Below are 21,535 nucleotides of genomic sequence, written 5' to 3'. Positions count from 1 at the left end.
CTCACCAAAGAAGACATACACATGACAATGAGCATATGAAAAGATGCTTAGTATCATATGTCTTTAAGGAATTAAAATCTAAACAATGAGATCTCACTGTACACCTATTTAGAATGGCTTAAATTTAAAAATCTAACAATAAGAAATGTTGACAAGATTCAGAACAACAGGAACTCATTCATTGCTGATGGAGATTCAAAATGGTACAGGCACTTTGGAAGATGATTTGGCAGTTTCTTACAAAGCTAAACATAAGGTTACATGATCTGGCAATTCTACTCCTAGGTATTTATCCAACTGAGTAGAAAACATATCCACATAAAAATCTGCTTACAAATGTTTATAGCAGAATTATTCATAATCACCCAAAACTGAAAGCAAGTAAGATGGCCTTGAATAGATGAATGGATAAACTGGTACATCAGTTTCAATATTATACAGCAATAAAAAATAGCTATCTTACCACTAAAAGACAAACCTTTTTTTTTTTTTTGAAGATTTTATTTATTTGACAGAGATAGAGACAGCCAGTGAGAGAGGGAACACAAGCAGGGGGAGTGGGAGAGGAGGAAGCAGGCTCATAGCGGAGGAGCCTGATGTGGGGCTTGATCCCCTAACGCTGGATCATGCCCTGAGCCGAAGGCAGATGCTTAATCGCTGTGCCACCCAGGCGCCCCTAAAAGACAAACCTTAAATGCATATTGCTAAGTGAAGGATGCTAATCTGAACAAGCACACACTATATGATTCCAGTTTGACATTCTGAAAAAGGCAAAACTGTGGAAACATTAAAAAGATCAGTGGTTAACAGGGCTTCATCTGAAGGAGGGAAGGGATGAACAGGTAAGTCAGGTGATTTTTAGGCTGGTAAACTATATAATACTGTAATGGTGGATACATGTCATCATCCATCTGTCAAACCCACAGAACTAATTGTACAGTACAGAGAGTGAACCTTAACCTAAAGTGTGGACTTCAGCTAATAATGTATCAGTATTTATCAATTTTAACAAATGTGCCACACTAATGTAAAATGTTAATAATAGGGGAAACTGTGTGTCAAGATCAGAGGTAATAAATGGGAATTCTGTGTATTATCTCCTCCTTAATAAATTCTTAAAAGAGATAAATGAATGGTAAAGAGATGTTTAAATCATGTATGGACAAAACAGACCTTTTACAGGGTATAACAGAATTTTTAAAAGTCAAAAAGGTAGGAGAAAAACCTAGGCTATAATAAATATCATAATCAATGATTAAAAAGTGATGGCTTTTACTCTGAAATGTTAATGAGAAGAAGCTGTCTTTCATTACCATTATTGGCATTAGAGGAGATCATAGCCACTTCAATAAGGCAAGAAAAAGAAAATTATTGGAAAGGAAGAAAATCAAATGAATTTATTCTGTATGTTGAAAATCATTAGCATTGGGGCATCTAGGTGGCTCAGTAGGTTAAGCCTCTGCCTTAGGCTCAGGTCATGATTCCAGGGTCTTGGGATTGAGCCCTGTGTCAGGATCCCTGCTCAGCAGAGAGCCTGCTTCTTACTCACCCTCTGCCCCTCCTCCTCCCAACTCATGCTTGTGCTCTCTCTCTCTCTCTCTTGCTCTCTATCTCAAATAAATGAAATCTTTCAAAAAAGAAAATTATTAGAATTTATTAATGAATTTGTAAGTGTTGCTGGATACAAGCTAAATATGGAAATTTATATATATATTAACAATTAGAAAATGACATTGAAGGGGTACCTGACTGGTTCAGTTGGTAAAGCATGTGACTCTTGACCTTGGGGTCGTTGAGTTCAAACCACACTTTGGGTGTGGAGCTTACTTAAAAAAATTTTTTTTAAAGGACATTTAAAAATTCCATTTTAATAGTAACACATCAGATGACCAGTGTGGGGGGGGAATCTAAAGATGAACAGAGTATCTACATGGAAAACTATAAAAATTACTATGAGAAATCAATACATCCTAAATAAATAATGGAATATATTGTGTTTCTGCATTGGAAGACTTAATATTGTAAAGATTTCAGTTCTCCCCAAAGTTTCTATAAATGCAATGTAACCTCAGTAAAAATTTCGTAAAGTTTTCTTGTGAAAATTGACATGCTGATTCTAAAATGTAAGTGGAAATTCTAAGAACCAAGAATAGCCAAGGTATCTTGAAGAACAAAGTTGAAGGACTTAACATTACCAGACCTCAAGACTTAGAAAGCTTCATAATTAAAACAGTCTTATTAGCACAAGGGTAGACAAACAGACCATTGGAATAGAATACAAAGTCCAAGTACAACCACTCCTATATACCCCTATATATATTTGTTGATAACCAAGTTACCATTGCAGTGCTTCCTTAATGAAGGGTGAAGTTATCACATTTGAGGTATGAAGCAATTTCCAGGAAAAATGGTTTGGAAAGCCCAGTCTTAATTTACAATGACTCTAACTCCTCTAGCTATCTCTGTTTCTATTGCCAGTGTGCCACACTGTCTCATTCAAGGCATTTATTTTATTCACTGAAACATGATTCAGGAATTTGGCTTAGGCTGCAGTTTGGAGTCCTATCATGCCTATTTAACTTGTGCAGATTCAACTACATATATTCATGGGGTGATGGGAAGAGGGAAAATAAACACTAAAGGCAATCTACTTTTTCATTCAGTAACCATAAAATTTGGTAGTAAGCATGAGATGAGTAATGTGAACTTTTGTTCCAGCTATTGGTTCTCATGTGTGTCTGGGTGTGTGAGCATTTTGCTTCACTTAGTGTGATCCTAGCATTCAAAGATAGGTGTTTTCCGTACAGCATGCTCACTAAGCAGAGTTACTTCATCTGCTGTTCACCTGGAAAAATAGCATCTAGTCAAGTCCTGTGGGAAAAACAGCTGTGTTAAACTTTCTAAGGCTGTATGTGTAGTAGTCACGACTTGGGCTCTCAAGCCAGACTACCTGGGTTCAAATCCTGGCTCTGCTCTTACTGTCTGTTTGGCCTGGGCAGGTTACTTAATCTTTCTGTGCTCCACGTCATTCTCCAAAAAACAGAGATAATTGTATCTCATAACAGTGTTGAGACAGTTAACTGACTAATATAAACTGTGGCTAGCACATAGTAAATACATAATCAAAGTTAGCTATTTTTACTAATATCAGTGCAATTGTTCTTTCCAAGAGTTGATAGAATGTCATCTCCAAGATGGTAGGGTCTTAAGGGATTCTCAAGGGAAACTTAGCTAACTCCTTTTTCACCTAGGCTTGTACTTTAGAACCCAACCCCAGCATGAAATATTCTACCATATGCATTTCTCTATCTGGTCCTTGGTCTTTCAGGGAGCTAATGATGAGTTGTGGCTCATTCGGAATGGTGGAATGGCACAGAAGATGGATGTTTGAGGCATAAAGGCCTGTGGGTGGGGCAAGATGTATTTCCATAGAGGCAATGTAGGTATTTGCGGACACCCTGAAATACGTTTAACGTATACTTTAGTGCATATTTTGAGCCACCGGCATTTTCCTATATACAAAGTTCCATTGAGTCTTTTAAGGTCAATGTAGCCCCTATGCTTCTATCCTTTGCTTTTTACTAGAAAGTGATTGGAGCCTATATTGTAGAATGGTACCTATAGCATCACTAGCCCTGTGGAGCTGCTTGTGTATGCATTATCGTAGGGTACAGTTCACTGGTGTTTTATGGATCTACTATCCGTCCCTGAGCCCATGGATTTTCAACTGACCACTGATGGTTATCTTTGGAGAATTTTGAAGAACTTTATAGGTGGCTGTTTGCCATCTTACCTTCTCCCCCTTCTACACAGAGACACAAACTCTCATATTTATCTCCCAGGACTATGAGAATTGGGATCCTATTATTGTCTCTGGCCTCATCCTCATTCACCTTTCTTCTCACAAAAAAGCTGCTGTTTGTTTGCAGCTGTTACTGCACAGCCCTGAGACACACGCAACTATTTGCCACTGTGCTGTCATCAGCAACTCACCTCTACTGCCAGTGTTGGGACCTCGCTCAGACCCCTGCTGTGCTGACAGCTACTGCTTCCTCTGGGGGCACTACTGATGTCAACTAGGTTTTTGTTCACTTCTCTGCTTTTCTTCTTCCCCATCTTTCCCATCTTCTCTGGTTCTTGGCTTTTGCTCAGGAAAAACTGGTCACTGTAGAACTTGCCAGTGAATGGGCTCCATCTTTCTGCCCTGTGAACAAATACATCAAAGCCAAATGGGTTTTATCACTGAGTCTTTCTTGGCTGTGTTATTTGAGGCTCAGGCACCTGAGCCTGTTTGGTACATCTAATAACAGAAGAGGAGTTTGTACTGTATGTTAGGGACATGAGAATTAGAAGGATTTAGCTCTCCCCAGTGGGCTTAGTGTCTAGATTAAAGAGTTGGTTTTTGAATAGGACAAGTTATCTACTGTCCCATGTCCATGTCATAGAACAAGGGACATAAAAGTTTAATGGGTTCTGTTTTAAGGGGATTTGTGTAGTGAGTCTAAAACAGCTTTGGAACATTTGATATTTCACAGTAGTGATGAAGAATTATAGTGAGCTTGTGTATTGCAAATTGAGGAATCTTGAAAAAACTTATGCTATATCCAGATGGCACATTAGATTTTATCTTTCAGGTTGTAAATATCCTAAAATGTTAATACCATCTTATTTTTTTGTTTTTCCCCTTTTTTCCTAGAATATTTTCCTTCTTGGATATAGTAACTTTGTGCCGATGTGCACAGATTTCCAAGGTAGAGTATTAACCAGATTTTTATCAATCAACAAATATTGAGTTTTATTAGAATGAGAAAGAGTTTTAGTTTTAGTTCAAGCAAGCGGTTAACTTTTTTTTTTTTAGTTTTAAGAATGTGCGCATGTGCATGAGTGCACAAGCGAGGGGAGGGGATGTGGGAGAGAGAGAGAGAGTGAGACTCTTAAGCAGGCTCCACACCTAGCACAGAGCCAATGCAGGGGCTCAGTCCCAGGACCCCAAGATCATGACCTGAGCCAAAGTCAAGAGTTGGATGCTTAACCAACTGAGCCACCCAAGCGTCCCAAGCAGTTAACTTTAAATGTCATCTTTTATATTTAATGTAACATGGTGCTATCATAATTCCATATTTGATTGTCTATTTAATGTATATGAAGAATTAAAGTTTAGAAATACAAAGGTTCAATCATCAGGACTTCCATTAACAGTCTCACTTAGTGTATCTCTTTCACCCCCATCTCTCCTCCTCTACCTCCCACCCCCTAGGCCTGGAACATCCTAGCCCTGGATGGAAGCAACTGGCAAAGAATAGACCTTTTTAACTTTCAAACAGATGTAGAGGTAAGTTAGCTTTATTTTAGATAAAAGACTTTTTAAAAAGTTAAACTCGTCAGTCTTTCCTGCCTTTTTCTTTTGCTGCATTTAGATTTAATATTAAGATGTCAAGGTGTAATAGAGAAGAAAAAAAACCTGGAAGGTATCTATGTACTTCAAGACTAAAATTCTGCTTGTATTTTGTTTTGGCTCTGTATCAGTAACAAACTACTTTCCTCCTTTTTCATGTCTATAACCTTGGTATTACCACTCAGCTTTTTAAAGCCCTATACCTGCATCATTAACACCCAGTTCAGTGCTTTAATCTTAGGAGATGCCTGACAAATATTTATTGATCTGAAAGATCCACTCAGAACTCTAATTCAGCATCAAGAATGGAGAAATGGCAGAAGCGTGGGTCCAGGAGTGAAGCTGGAGACCTGAGATATCACTTTGGCTCAGCCACTTAAGCCATATATAATCTCTCAGTGCTTCAGTTTTCTTATCTATAAAATAAAGGAGCAAAATAATCCTTAAAGCCTTTTATAATTCTACGATTCTCATGTATTTATCTGGAAATATGTGAAAATCCCCATGTAAGAGTGGTAAGCCTGACCAAATGAGAAAAGTTTATATAAAGACAACTTTTAGATTAAATATCAATTTATACCCAAAAAGAAAGAGGGAAGTAATCTTCACTGCACATAACAATTATCTAGACTACTATTTTAAGGGTGTAGAGATTCTGAAGTTTATCTACCCAATGTTGGGAAAAACTTATTCATTTCTGGTTTAGCCAATTCAGTTGTAATCATGAAGTTGTATTTTAATTCAGTTCCTCATATAGCATTTTCATCAAGTATTTTTGTCAAAGTGTATGTTTTGTGTCTTTTTTAATAGCTAAGGAAATAATCATGCTTAACAGTGAGATGAGCCCAAACAATTTCCTGCAAGTTACTTAAGCTGGTGTTACCTCAAAGAGCTAACGATCAGTTGTGGAGGCCCTTCCCCTCCTTCTTTAGGTCACTAGCTGGAGAGTCTCTGATCCCATCTCAGACCAGTGGAGCAGAGCACCTGCAGCAAGCAGGGTTTCCCCCTGAGGGTTTCCTCTCAGGTATTCTGAGTTTGGAAGGGTCAGGGACCTCAGGGCTTCACGCCCAGCCCGGAAAGATAAACTCTCAGTTGCTGTTTTGGACTGTGGTCCCTGGATTAGGAGTTCTTTAATGCTCTTTCCAGGCTTGATAGCAGTGATTGCAACAGTGCCCCACCTAAACATGCTGACCTGTGATTTCTCTTCAAACTGATAATCTCTAGATCTTTGTTCATTGTATTTACTTAGTGATGTTGAGAAGCACATTAAATTCCAAAAATTGTAGTCATTTCTGCTCACCAAAGGAGAGTCATTGTTTTTTAAAATGTTTGCAACTTATTTTTTCTTTTTTTGTGGTTCTTATTGTCCCCTCAGTTTTCTTTGATGATTTTTCCAAACTATACAACTTTTTGAAAGCCCTATTTACAACTTTTAAATTCAGATTTTAAAAAATACTATTTCAAGTAAATAGCACTATCTTGTGCATGATTTGATTTCAGAATTTTAGCTGATGGCCGACCACAGCTGTATAAACACATTGTAAATATACTTAAAGAGTATTTCCACTAAGGGAGAGACTAGTTTATAGGTCCCCAGTTAGAATTACACGTGAAAACTTTTTTTAAAAGATTTTATTTATTTATTTGAGAGAGAGAGTGAGACCGAGAGAGAGAGAGAGAGAGAGCATGAATGGGGTGAAGGGCAGAGGGAAATGCAGACTCCCTGCAGAGCAGGGAGCCTGATTCAGGACTCGATCCTAGGACCCCAGGATCATGACCTGAGCCAAAGACAGACGCTTAACCTACTGAGCCACCCAGGTACCCCTCATGTGAAAACTTTAAATAACTGGCACCATATTAGTATTACTCTCATCTAATACTATTTAGTTGCCCTGTTGAGGCTGACAACTTGAATCCAGATTGGATTATGAACCAAGTGTTAGAGCCCCCTATGTTCTGTAGATAGGACCCATTGGATACTCACCCCGGGAAGCATTCCATGGATAAACTGATCGTTTCAAATTATTTCTTTGGGATGAAAATGATGATTTATGGATATGTTGAGAGAAGGGAGAATGTACCAAGGTTCAGGATTAATGTACTAACAGTATTTACTATGTGCCTGGCACTATTTAAGTAACTCACATATATTCATTTAATCTTCTCAAAAACACCATATTGAAGAAGCTGAGGCACAAAAAGTTTGAGTAACTTACCCAAGGTCATTCATCTAGTTAGAGGAGATAGTAGGCACCCTAAGCACAGTGGGTTACGTGACTGTGTTTCAGAGAAAAGGTAGAATAAAGCATCCAGATGACAGTGTACGTTGTCCCTTTTCTTGAGCACCACTCCTTCCTGAATAAATGTTGTTACCCTGATGTTTAGACATTTCCATGCCTTTAAAAGTTGGACATTTTTTGTCAGTGTCTTCATAGTTAATAAAGATTCCACCAGGCCAAAAATAAGAAATAACCAAGCAGCATGTTAATCTAAAAGTTATAACTCCAAAGGTCCCTCCACTTAGGCCTTATTTTTCTCTAAAGCCCTTCATTACAAAATCCACACCTACAACATACTATCTAAATGGATAATACACAGTCATTGACCTGAATTTTACATTTGGAAACAATTTGCTCATTTTTTCTCTTAGTTGGAAACAGTGGAACAGAAAATTCTGAATGTAATTTTTAAAAAATCTGAGTACAAAAATTTTTACTCCAAAGAAAGGAAGACTAGGAAGCTTATATAAATGTGACTAACTTGAAATGGAGAAAAATATGTTGCATACTCCATTTGTAGCCATTGGTATGGAGGGGTTTTCGCTGTTTTATTCTGTACTTGAATCTTGGACTTCCAAGTCATAACCTTTTTTTCCCCCCTAGTGACAGAGATTTATTAACTTAGGGAATACTCAAGAAAGCATAAATAGAGCCCCTAGCAATATCAGAGTATAGATTTTCATCTTAAGATGTTAACCAGGTTACAATACGTGTGAGCCGTGCTCCTGTGACCCTGTGGTTTGATGTGTCCTAGTGAGTTCTTAGTGCTCACAGTTCAGTGTCAAGATTGCTATTTTATAAAGTGAGGATAATAGCATTTTTTTAAAGACCCAAATGGCCCTCTTTCAGTATTTCTTCCCTTGTGGAGGCAGTAGTTGTGCAGCCTTTAGAATCAAATAAATCTGTTAGAACCCTAACTCTGCTACTCACTAAGGTGTAACCTTGGCAATTTAACTATTTAATTTCTTTATTTGCAAAATGAAGGTATGAATCCAGTCTCTTAATAGTCAGGATTCTCCAGAGAAACAATTAATGGGGTATGTATATATACAATTACACGGATTTATTATAAGGAATTGGGTCATGTGATTATGGAGGCTGTGAAGTCCCAAGATCTGTAGTCAGGAAGCTGGAGACCCGGGAGAGCCGATAATGTAGCTCCAGTCTGACCTGTGAGCCAGCAGAGCCAATAGGGTAAATTCCAATCTGAAAGCTGACAGGTTCGGGACCTAAGAAGAGCTGATGTTTTTCAGTCTCAGTCCAAAGGCCAGAAAGGACCAGAGTCTCAGCTCAAGCAGTCAGGCAGGGGAAGTTCCCTCTTACCCTTTTTCATTCTATTCAGGTCTTCAGTTGATTGGATGAGGCCCACCCACTGCTACTTTACTCTCTCTACTGATTCAAATGTTCATCTCATCAAGAAATAACCTCACAGACTCATACAGAATACTGTTGGCCAAATGTTTGCACACCCAGTGGCCCAGTGAAGTTGACACATAAGATTAATTATCAAAAGTTCACCCCTTGTCAACTTGGCACGCATATGCATCACCGTAAGCCATACTTAATCTCCAAATAAAGACAATGATAAGGTCATAATTCAACCGACTGTGATACAAGTATCCAATGTACAACCAAAACCACACTAACTCCTTCCTCAAAAGAAGAAATAAAGTCCTTGAGTGATGTTCACTCTTCTTGATATCCTGTGTCTTAAATACTATGATACAGAATTGACAAAACTTAAATACCATGATATGGTGTCAGTACATCTTATTTTACATAAGGGAACAGAAGAGGAAAGAAAACAAATGTATTGGCTTTACACACACGCATACTCAACCAAATGAGGAGAGACACTCATGACAATTACAGTTTTCATTTCTGTAATTGGTTGCATGGTGGTAGTTGGTATTTTTAACTCCCTTCTTCTACTACCCATTCTGTGTTCTCTTTATCTTCAGCAAGCACCTCAGCTGGTCATGGTTCTTTACCTGGTAGAGTAACCCAAACTGTCATTCCTGAAGTGTATGGGCCATGGTAGTCCTGCCTGGATTGACTTGGAGTTTTCCACCGACTTGAATGACAGGGCATGATAACGTTAAGAGAGAGGACCTGAGAGATTTGTATTCCAGACGTACTCTTCATTGTCTCCATTGTGGAGTAGTAGACCATAAGGTTGTTGTGAATAGTAAATGAGACATAATAAGTACAAGAAAGTGTTAAAATCGTGCCTGAAAAAGTGAAAGTGCTTAATCAGTGTTCATTTTTTTCCTTTAATGTATCTGCCAGTATCTACCCCAAGTTTCTATTTCAAAGCAAATGTGTTTAAATAGGGGATTGCTAAGGAGGATGAGGGGGAGCTATTAGGCTACGTTTTCGAACTTTTTAGAGTCATAATGTTTAGCTAAAATAGAATTTTTTTTATTTATTTTATTTTATTTTATTTATTTATTTATTTTAGCAATGCCTTTTAGATTGCTGGTCAGCAGCCAGTGTTCCCACCACTGACCTCAAAAAGCCTTGTAATTGGTGAAGTAGTTCTGAGCCCTGGGTAGGGGAGGCCTGGTTCAGGGCTAAAACTTCCAAAATATAGTGCACTAATTTTTTTTGAATACTTAATGCTTTAATTGAAAACATTTCTCAATGCTTGCAGCTCCTTTAGAACAGAGTGGAGTGTTAGAGGAATGCTCCAAAATAATTTCTTTTATACCTGGAAAATATATATTCAGTTTCTAAATTTCAGGTTATTATGCTGTTAGATAAGCAGCATGAAAAATGAGATTTTTTTCTGACTTTTTTGACTCAAGGGTCGAGTGGTGGAAAATATCTCAAAGCGATGTGGTGGATTCCTGAGAAAGCTCAGCTTGCGAGGCTGCATTGGTGTTGGGGATTCCTCCTTGAAGTAAGTTGAATCCACAGTGACTCACTCTGTCATGGCAGCTTGTAGCTGACTTGTCATCAGCAGAAATAAACCAAGCATATTATGTGCTTTTCTTCTGTTAAATACTTTCTGTGGTAATTTGCAAAGAGATCTAAAAGAACTGTGACTTGAGAGTCAGCAGGCCCGGGTCAGGGATGTGACTTTAGGACAAAGGATTTCACCTCTCCAAGTGTTCGGTCTCTCTTCTACAAAGTGAAGGCAGCTGTGGCTGCTGCATCAGAGTGTCATGGGTATCACATGAAGCCGCATAATAGTTGACTCCACTGGTCCCTTCTTCATTTGCTGATCTTCTTAGTTTCATTCTCATAAGAGTGACTACCTTTTTATATATTATACTACTCAACAAAATAATTCTTCCAAAAACTTCCTTAGCACACCTGGAATTTTGCTTACTCATGATGGGATGTAATTATCCAGTTGTATCCTATCCGAACAAATGCTTGCCCACGTCTTACTAGATAGCCATTATTTATTGGAAATGTTATCAATCCACTGTTAAGGACGTGTGCTTTTCTGGAGACAAGACCTAATCAAAACCTTTATGTTCTTATCCTTGTGGCCTCTACTATCGTTTGAGGTTGGCTAAATTAGAACACACACTGCCCCTAGAACCTTGGGATAGTCTTTGTCTCTTGCTGACCTAAGCATCACCACCATGTATATCAATCGCAACTGCCAGTAAGAATGTGCAGTACATAGTGATTGTAGATAGTGGAATTTGTAATTGAAACATCTGCTATACCATTGCTAAGAAAATTGATTCATAACATATTTTAAGGATCAGAACACTCCCTATAAATGTAATGGAACAAAGTATTTTTTTTAATCAAGAAATTCAGATCATCAAACCAAATTTTCTGGTACTTCAAAAGCTTTGTAGACTGATGAAATAGATTGATTCTATTTTAATACAAAGTTTAAATGTATCAAATAGGTCCTAAGATAATTTATAAAAGAGAACATAAGTTTAATAGTGGTTTTATTAAACTAAAATAAATGTGAAGATGTGGATTTTCACATGATGTGGATTTCCTCACAATGAGGAATATCAAAGAAATATATTCTCATTTCACTTAGCATAAAACCTCCGGTTCCATTCATGTCGATGTAAATGGTAGGTATTCATCCTTTCTAATGGCTGAGTAATATTCCATTGTATATATAAACCACATCTTCTTTATGATGGCTAATTGAATTTAAAAAAAAATATTCTTTTTTTTTTTTTTTAAAGATTTTTTTATTTATTTATTCGACAGAGATAGAGACAGCCAGCGAGAGAGGGAACACAAGCAGGGGAAGTGAGAGAGGAAGAAGCAGGCTCATAGCGGAGGAGCCTGATGTGGGGCTCGATCCCAGAACGCCGGGATCACGCCCTGAGCCGAAGGCAGATGCTTAACCGCTGCGCCATCCAGGCGCCCCTAAAAAAAAAAAAATATTCTTATCTTGGCGATTGGAATAAAGCTACATGTACTAGCAAAACTATCCTGAGGGGCTAAGAATGTTAGTGGTTTACCATAATTTTTATAGTAGAAATCTATATTAATATCTTGTACATTTTTAGAGAGAGAACACACGCATGCAAGAGAGCAGGGGAGTGGCAGAGGGAGAGAGAATCTTAAGCAGGCTCCACCCTCAGCAGTGCAGAGCCCAATGAGGGGCTCAGTCTCACAACGCTGAGATCATGACCTGAACCAAAATCAAGAGTCAGACACTTAACCGACTGAGCCACCCAGGCGCCCCATTATCATACATTTTTAATATGTGAGACCAGATTACTATGAGAAATAATGATAAGCATAATTCCAGAACATGACTCAGAAGGAATTTTGTTATGCCTCGGGTTTTTTATTATAATTACCTAAAGCCAGCCTTGGCCTCTACTCTGCCCCACATGTGCATTGTTGTTTTGGATGGAGGCAGGCTATTCATTTGCAAATGTTTATTGAGCCCTACTCCACCAGGCACTGATCTAGAGAATGGAAATACAGCAGTAATCAAAATAGATTAAAATCCCAGTACTAATGGATCTTACATGTATGTTTGCTGTAACTCTTGCTGCATCATTATATATGAAGTCCTATGGATTTTTGACAGTTTATTGAGATATAATTGAGATACAATAAACTGTATTTAAATTGTACAATTTGATAATTTTTGGTATATGTTATATACCCGTAAAACCAACACTATAATCAAGATAATGAACATACACAAGTAAATTTTCCTCATGTGCCTTTATGATACCTCCCTTCCTCCTTCCCTGTCTCTGCCCCATTGCTAGGCAACCATTGATCTGCTTTCTGTCACTATAGGTTAGTTTAAATTTTTAACAATTTTTATGTACTTCTATAGTATGTATTCAGTTTTTCCTGACCTCTTTCACTCAACATAATTGTTTTGAGATCCATCCATGTCATTGTATCAATAGTTCATTCTTTTTTATTGCTGAAGAGTAGTCCATTGTACAGATACACTACAACTGAGTTATTTCTCGTTTGGATTCTTTCCAGTTTGCAGCCATTACATATAAAGCTGCTATGAACATTTGTGTACAAGATTTTGTGTGTCATATTTTTTTGTTTCTCTTGAGTAAATACCTAGGTGTGGAATGGCTAGATCATTTGGTAGGTACATGTTTAACTTTTTAAAACTTTCAAACTGTTTCCCAAAAGGCTTATGCCATTTTATATTCCTACTAGAAGTGTATGGTACTTCCAGCTCCTCCACACCTTTGTCAGCACTTGGTAGGTCAGTCTTTTTAATTTTAGCTTTTCTAATAGATATGTGTCGTAGTATCTTATTGTGATTTTAATTTGTATTTCTCGTGATTAATTATGTTGAGCAATCTTTATATGTACTATGCTAGCCACATATTCTCTTTGCTATCTGTTCAAATGTGGGGGTTTTGCCCTTTTATTTTTATTATTATTTTTTTAAAGATTTTATTTATTTATTTGACAGGATAGAGACAGCCAGCGAGAGAGGGAACACAAGCAGGGGGAGTGGGAGAGGAAGAAGCAGACTCATAGCAGAGGAGCCTGATGTGGGGCTCGATCCCATAACGCCGGGATCACGCCCTGAGCCGAAGGCAGATGCTTAACCGCTGTGCCACCCAGGCGCCCTGGTTTTGCCCTTTTAAAAAGATTACTTTTTTTTTTTTTTTTTTGGTCTTACCATTGAATTTTGAGAGTTATATTCTGCATACAAGTCCTTGGTCAGATTTGTATTTTGTAAATGTTTTCTCCCAGTCTGTGGGAGTTTTTCACTTTAATGAAGTTCAACTTACCAGTTTTTTTTGAAAGAATCATGCTTTTGGTGAATCATACTTTTGGTGATATATGAGATCATTGCCTACCCAAGGTCATAAAGATTTTCTCCTGAAGTACTGATTTAGTAGCATTTCACAAATTCTAATGCTGTGTTTACATTTTCATTCCATTAAAAATGTATTCTATTTCCCTTTTGATCTCTACCTTGATGATGGGTTATTTAGAAGCATGTTAGTTAGTTTCTAAATATTTGGGCATTTTCCAGATTTTTTTGTTATTGATTACTAATTTAATTCCGTTGCGATCAGTGAATATACTTTATATGACTTGAATTCTTTTAATTTTATTGAGACTTGTTTTGTAGCCAAGAATATGGTCTGTCATGGTAAATGTTCATATACACTTGAAAAGAACATGTTCCCTACTGTTGTTGGCTGGAGTATTCTATAAATATCAATTAGATCAAGTTGAATAAGAGTGTTGATCAAGTCTTTTAATATCTTTACTGATTTTCTGACTTCTTGTTTGATCAAATATTGACAGAGTTATATTGAAATCTCTGCCTGTAATTTCAGATTTGTTTCTCCTCAGGTTATTTCTTCATGTATTTTGAAGCTCTGTTATTAGGTATATAAACTTTTAGGGTTGCTGCACCTTTATGATGAATTGACCAGTTTTTCATTATCACATGGCCTTCTTTTATCTCTAGTAATATTCTTTGCTGTGAGGTCTACTTTGTCTGATATTATATAGACACTCCAGCTTTCTTTTTTTGGCATATGATTTTCCATTTTTTTCCTTTTCACTGATTTGTGTCTTTATATTTAAAATTGTTTTCTTGTAGGGGCGCCTGGGTGGCTCAGTCGTTAAGCATCTGCCTTCGGCTCAGGGCGTGATCCCAGGGTCCTGGGATCCAGCCCCACATCAGGCTCCTCTGCTGGGAGCCTGCTTCTTCCTCTCCCACTCCCCCTGCCTGTGTTCCCTCTCTCGCTGGCTGTCTCTCTCTTTGTCAAATAAATAAATAAAATCTTTAAAAAAAAAAGAAAAGTTGTTTTCTTGTAGGCAATATGTGGTTGGATGTTGCTTTTTTGATCCATTATTACAATTTCTGCTTTTTAATTTTTGTATGTAGATCATTTACATTTAATGTGATAATTGATCTGTTATGGTTATTTTTAAATTTACTCTCTTACTGTTTTCTATATGTCCCATACATATTTTCTTTCCCTTTCCTCTTTTTTTGCCTTCTTTTGGATTAAGAATTTTTTATGATCCCACTTTACATCCTTTTTTGGATTAGAGCTTTAAGTTATTTTGTAATTTTAATGGTTGCTTTACAGTTTTTGTAATGTACATCTTTAACTTGTTATAATTTACCTTCAAATTGTATTACAGATCACTTCCATTTTTCCTTGCTCAGCCTTTATGCTATTACTGTTATACATTTTAATGCTACATATAATACAAACTACTTCACACTAGATTGTTGTATTTTTTAATAGTCACTTATTTTTTAAGAGATTTAAATAATTTTAAAAAGTGAATTTCTATACCTAAGTGGTTACTATTTCCATGTTCTTCATTTCTTTGTGTAATGTCACTCTTTTTTCTACCTATAGAATGTTCCTTAATATTACTTGTACTGCCAATCTGATTAATTCTTTTAGCTCTTCTGTGTCTGGAAAAAAAATTATTTTTTCCTTCATTTTTTAAAAATATTTTTGCTCAGTATAGAATTCTGTTGACAGTTTTTTTCAGTATTTTAAAGATGCTTCTCCTCTGTTTTCTTGCCTTTTTTTTTGTTACCAGTGAGAAATCTGTCACCCTTATTTTTCTTTCTCTGTACATGATGTGTCTTTTTCTCTGGCTGCTTTTAAGATTTTTCTATCACTGGTTTTGACCGATTCGGTTATGATATGCCTTGATGTATTTTTTCTTCATATTTCTTTGCTTAGAATTCTTTGAGTTTCTTGGATTTGTAGGTTTATAATTTTCATAAACTTTGGAAAAATTTTGGCCATTACTTCTTCAGATAGTCTACCCCACCCCTACCCCTGCCCAATCTCCTGTTCCTTGGGGACTCCCAGTCACATGTATATTAGATTGGTTGAGGCTGTCCCACAACTCATTTATGCTCTGCTCTTTTTTTTTTTTTCCTTCTTTATTTTCTTAACATGTTTCATTTTGGATAGTTTCTATTGCTATGTCTTCAAGTTCACCAGTCTTTTCTTTGAAAATGTCTAATCTGCTGTTAGTCTCACCTAGGAAATTTTTATCTTAGCCATTTTCCAAAAGTTTAATTTGGGTCTTTAAAAATAACTCTTAATGTGTCTACATAACACACTTAATAAACATAACATGTTTAATCTTTATATAGCTCCGTAGAACTATATTCTACAGAACATGATCATAATAACTTTGAATGTCTTTGTCTACTATTTCTAATATTTCTGTCAGTTTTGGGTCAGATTTGATTGATTTTTCTCCTCATTATAGGTATATTTTCCTTCTTTGAATGCATGCCAATTTTTTGCTCAATGCCAGGCATTGTGAATTTTATTTTGGGTGCAGAATATTTTTGTATTCCTATAAATATTATTGAGTTTTATTCTGGACACAGTTGAGTTATTTGGACATAGTTCCTTTCAAATCTTTTTCTTTTTTTAAATTTGTTAAGCTGGACCAAAGCCATTTTTAGTTGAGTACTAATTGTATACCTGAAGCAATGTACTTCCCAGTGCTCTACCCTGTGTCCCACAAATTAAGATGTTTTTCACTGTTGGCTTGTGGGAATGGGCATTTTCCTGGTTCTGGGTGAGCTCTGGCTGTTGCTCCTTCTAATGCTTTTTGATGATTCTTTCTCCGGCTTTGGGTGGTTTCCCTGTATGCATGCTCTGATTAGTACTCTATTGAATTCTTGAGGGAAACCCTCTGAAGTTCTCAGTGCTCTAATACTCTTCTCTGATAAATCTAATGACCTTGGTCAGATTTTGGCTCCACATCTTCAACTCAGGGATTCCACCAGCCTCCAGGTCAGTTCCATAGCACCATACCAGGGCAGAAGGAGCAGATAAGAGTGACATGGTTTGAGGCCAGGCTTTGGAACCATTTGGGTACTGCATGGAAGAATCAGGACTCAACACTATAAATACATTGAAGCTGTATTTCAGGAGAATGCAGGTGACCCAAGCCAGTCCTTGCTGAATATGTTAAGGAATAAGTGGTGAGTAAGGGATGTTTAATTTTCCACTTTTGGCCTTTCTGCCAACCTACAAATCATTGAGGAAGTTGCCCTTCATGACTCAGTATCCTTAGCAGTAAGTGGATGGTCCTTCATACTGATGAACTACTGACCCTATCAGTGGCCAAAGACAGTTTCTTTAGAAAGGCTCTTGAATAACCAAGTGACAGCATGGCACAATACAAGAAAGATTGAGTCCTCGTGCTTCCAGCTGATTTTTCTAGAGAGAGGAAGGAACAAGGAGCCAGGCCTCCATTCTCTGATGTTCACCAAGGTGTGTGTTGAAGAATTATGACTGATACATAGTCAGTCTTAGGCTTTGCTTCTCAAAGTGTAGTTCCCAGAGTAGCAGCGGCGGCATCACTTGGGAATTTCTTAGAAATGCAGAGCATCAAGCAGTTTGTCAAGCTATGCCATTAGAATCTGCACTGTGACAAGAACCCCAGCTGTTTCATGTGCATATTAAAGTTTGAGGAGCACCAGTACCTATAGTCAACAAGAATATGTTGTACACTTGAAATCTGGTGAGAGTCAATCTCATGTTAAGTGTTCTTTCCACAGTAAAATAAAATGTAAAAGTTTGAGGAGCAGTGTTTTAAATGTGAACGGTGACACATGCCCTCTAGTGGCTGACCAGGGAGTTTTTAAATGTTTTCTCTTCATAGGACCTTTGCCCAGAACTGCCGAAACATTGAACATTTAAACCTCAACGGGTGCACCAAAATCACTGACAGGTAAGGAATGAGAATGAGTTTGGTAACATTGACCATGGGGAATGTGAGGGGAGAGAAACATGGTTGAAAATATCTTTAGTGTGTCTGCTCTTTTCCAGCACGTGTTATAGCCTTAGCAGATTCTGTTCCAAGCTGAAACATCTGGATCTGACCTCCTGTGTGTCCATTACAAACAGCTCCTTAAAGGGGATCAGGTAGGAGTACCTGTTGTCAGAAGAAACACCTAAACCTGTGAGCATCCTGGTGTGTCTAAAACCTTTCTAATGAGCCCATTGGAACAAGAAATAGGTGACTCGGGTCACAGAGGTTTTCTCTCCCCTGAATTGTTTGTGATTTACTGAACTCAGGCTTGGTAATGAACTATCTATAAGATAGATTGCACATATGTGGTCCTGTTTCTTGTTCCGTCAGTGAGGGCTGCCGAAACCTGGAGTACCTGAACCTCTCTTGGTGTGACCAGATCACAAAGGATGGCATTGAGGCCCTGGTGCGAGGTTGTCGAGGCCTGAAAGCCCTGCTCCTGAGGGGCTGCACACAGGTACCGAGGGGTTAGTTGAGGTGTGTTTCTCTAACATGAAGTGTGGACACTTCAGTAGAGAACTGCTCTTGCATTTTTCTTGGTGCTCCACTATTCCTTCACCTGGTTCCATCCCTCCTTTGTTTTCTCTGTCCACTCAGTTGGAAGATGAAGCTCTGAAACACATTCAGAATTACTGCCATGAGCTTGTGAGCCTCAACTTCCAGTCCTGCTCAGTAAGTAGCGTGCTTTTCCTGCAACCACCCTCCTGTCCCACATTTCTTGAGTCTCCTGTGGCCCCACTTTGAAGCCCCCAGGCAGGAGGGATGGTGGCCGCACCATCCCGTATTTTGTGTCCTCATACGATCTGTCGGTTGGCCACAAGATGAAAGAATAACAGTCTAAACAGAGTGGCCGATACAAAGCCATTCACATTTCCCACTAAAAATAATATAGATTGACATCTTGGTTTATTTTAAGATATCAGGAATGCTGTGAACTAGTCACTAACCTGAAGAAATTCATGTAAGGTCTCAGTGTCTTATAAATTACTGGGTATAATGACGCCTCTCACGTCTCAGTGGATGAAATGAAATGATAGACGTGAAAATGCTTTGAAAAATAAAGGATGTTTGCAAGAGCAAGGTATAATTTTCATCATGGCATTAGCATGTGAAAAACTATTATTCTGTCCTCACTGCCATTGTCAGTATTGATCCTTGAAGAGAATGCTTGCTACATCCTCCTGGGTTTCTCAAGGGGAACATAAATTTTAAGAAATATAAGAGAAATCCTTGCAGTTGGTATTTGGTGTCATGTCTTTAGAATCCTTGATGGTGGGAGAGAGCACTGTCTTCTGGACAAATGACTTATGGACACTGCTCAATGTCAGGATCTTGTGTGTGTAGGAGAGCACTGGCAGGTGACTTAGAGTAAACTATAAATGTGCAAGCCGGGGCGCCTGGGTGGCGCAGTCGGTTGAGCGTCCGACCCTTGGTTTCGGCTCAGGTCATGATGTCCTGGGTCGTGATCTCATGGGTTGTAGGATTGGGCCCCCTGCAGGTCTGCTGGAGGCTTCTCTCCCTCTCCTTCCCTCCCGGCATTCTCTCTCTCTGTCCATCTTTAAAATGGATAAGTAAATCTTTAAAAAAAAAAAATATGCAAGTCATTTATCAATAATTTAGCGATCTATTTCATTTGCTATTTTCTAACACATTTGAGGAAATATTATAAATAATAGACATATGTGGGGCGCCTGTGTGGCTCAGTCAGTTAAGCATCTGCCTTTGGCTCTGGTCATGATCCCAGGGTCAAGGGATTGAGTCCCGCATCGGGCTCCCTGCTAAGCAGGGAGTCTCCTTCTCCCTCTCCCTCTGCCTACTTGTGCATGCTCTCTCTGTCAAATAAATGAATAAAGTCTTTAAAAATATATATATACACATATGTGATTTATATGGTAGATATTTAAAGCATTAATCTGTAGAAATTCAACCAAAAATTATTATGTCACTTAACCAGGCAAGTCTTCTGAGCTCTTTATTTAATCTGATTTTTAACACAAGTTTATGAATTTTTCCTGAAAAAAAAAATCAAATGAACTCTGGGGAGGGGGATGAAATTTTTAAATTTTACTCTTGGGGGGGCACCTGGGTGGCTCAGTCAGTTGAGCATCTGACTCTTGATTTCAGCTCAGGTCACGATCTCTGGGTCCTGGGATTGAGCCCTGGGGGCTCTGCACTCAGCAGGGAGTCTGCTTGAGGATTCTTTCCCTATCTCTATTCTTTGCACCTCCCCCTGCTTGCCCACACACTCTCTCTTTCTAAATAAATCTTAAAAAAAAATTTCATTCTGTTAGTAATGCTAGAATATTTTAAAGCTGCGCAGAGAGAACAAATACATGTCAACCCTGTACTTCATCTTGTTTTACTTAAATTTTTAGGATAAATGCTAGTATTTGGCAGCACAACTAACTGACCAGCAGTAGATCCCATTTTTCTGCTGCTCTCATTTCAGTATTGTTGGTGCCTTCTGACGTTCCTTCCCGTTTTGGCTTTCCCCAGCGCATTACAGATGAAGGCGTGGTGCAGATATGCAGGGGCTGCCATCGGCTGCAGGCCCTGTGCCTCTCGGGCTGCAGCAACCTCACAGACGCCTCTCTCACAGCCCTGGCTTTGAACTGCCCGAGACTTCAGTGAGTGCACCACGCTTTTGCTTTGTAGCTCAGAGCTTGGCTGGACTGACCAGGAGGGCTTCCTGCAGGTGGATAGATGGCGGTGGAGGTGGTGGTGGTGGTGTCATTGTTGGCTTTTGTCTGATGGATTGGGGCGGAACACTACGTAATCTGGTTTATTTAGGGATGTACGGGGGGGGGGGGACTGAAATGTCCAACATCAGGGAAGCTGAACTATAATTTATTGGTGGACTTGACATGTGTACCCACCTGATTTGCCTCATCCTGTTGTAGCTTTGAGATCAGAGTGATTTGATAGGGTCCAGAATGACAGCTTCACATCCACATGTCACCAGATTCTCCCCTAAACCAGTTGCTACATGAACAGAAGGTGGGGAGGGAATCACAGTCACCTTATTTATCACCTTCCCTAGGGGAAGGAAATTTTGTTTTAACAAGTAAAGATTGATTTTCTCCAATAATACTCTGAATATTAAAACTTTAATTATGGTAACAAATACTAATCATAGTTAACATCAGTTGAACTCATTTATGTTCCAGACTCTGTGTTGGGCAATTTTATAAGCATTATCTCATTTAACCCTCACCACATCTCTAGGAGATATGTATTATCATTCTCACTTGTTTTGGGAGTCAAAGAATATCACATAATCTATCTTGGGTCATATGATGAGTAGGAATGAAAACTAGAGTTTGAACTGGAGACTTTATTCAGAACCAGCAATCTTAGCCCCTGTACAAAAGGCAGAAAGAAGATAATTATTTTGTTGTTTACTTCTCAGTAAATCTGATCCATTTCTCATGCTTACACCAGTTTCACATCTCTTAAGGATTGTCTGTTGCTGTCCTTTGCCCATTTTTCTTATTGTTGCATTAGGGATGATTCTAGATAATTTTGATATTTCTGAATAGTAGAAGGAACATGGGTGATCAAAACTGGTCAGAAACTTAGTCAAAATTACGGCTAC

The 21,535-nt window shown here is 38.2% G+C and overlaps 1 protein-coding gene across 1 annotated transcript in view; it reads left to right on the top strand.

Annotated features, from left to right (window-relative positions):
* The window catches only part of FBXL2 (F-box and leucine rich repeat protein 2), a 112,927-nt gene that overhangs the window by 63,913 nt on the left and 27,479 nt on the right, over nucleotides 1-21,535 (top strand). Inside the window, 7 exon segments of the mRNA XM_045798307.2 lie at nucleotides 5,258-5,332; nucleotides 10,482-10,576; nucleotides 17,791-17,859; nucleotides 17,958-18,053; nucleotides 18,271-18,397; nucleotides 18,538-18,612; nucleotides 20,437-20,567. Coding sequence (XP_045654263.2) covers nucleotides 5,258-5,332; nucleotides 10,482-10,576; nucleotides 17,791-17,859; nucleotides 17,958-18,053; nucleotides 18,271-18,397; nucleotides 18,538-18,612; nucleotides 20,437-20,567 — 668 coding nt within the window.

Source organism: Ursus americanus, chromosome 20 (assembly GCF_024610735.1).
Source record: "Ursus americanus isolate L20-20 chromosome 20, mUrsAme1.1.p, whole genome shotgun sequence".
Taxonomy (NCBI): Eukaryota; Metazoa; Chordata; class Mammalia; order Carnivora; family Ursidae; genus Ursus; species Ursus americanus.
This window is presented reverse-complemented; position numbering and strand designations above follow the sequence as displayed.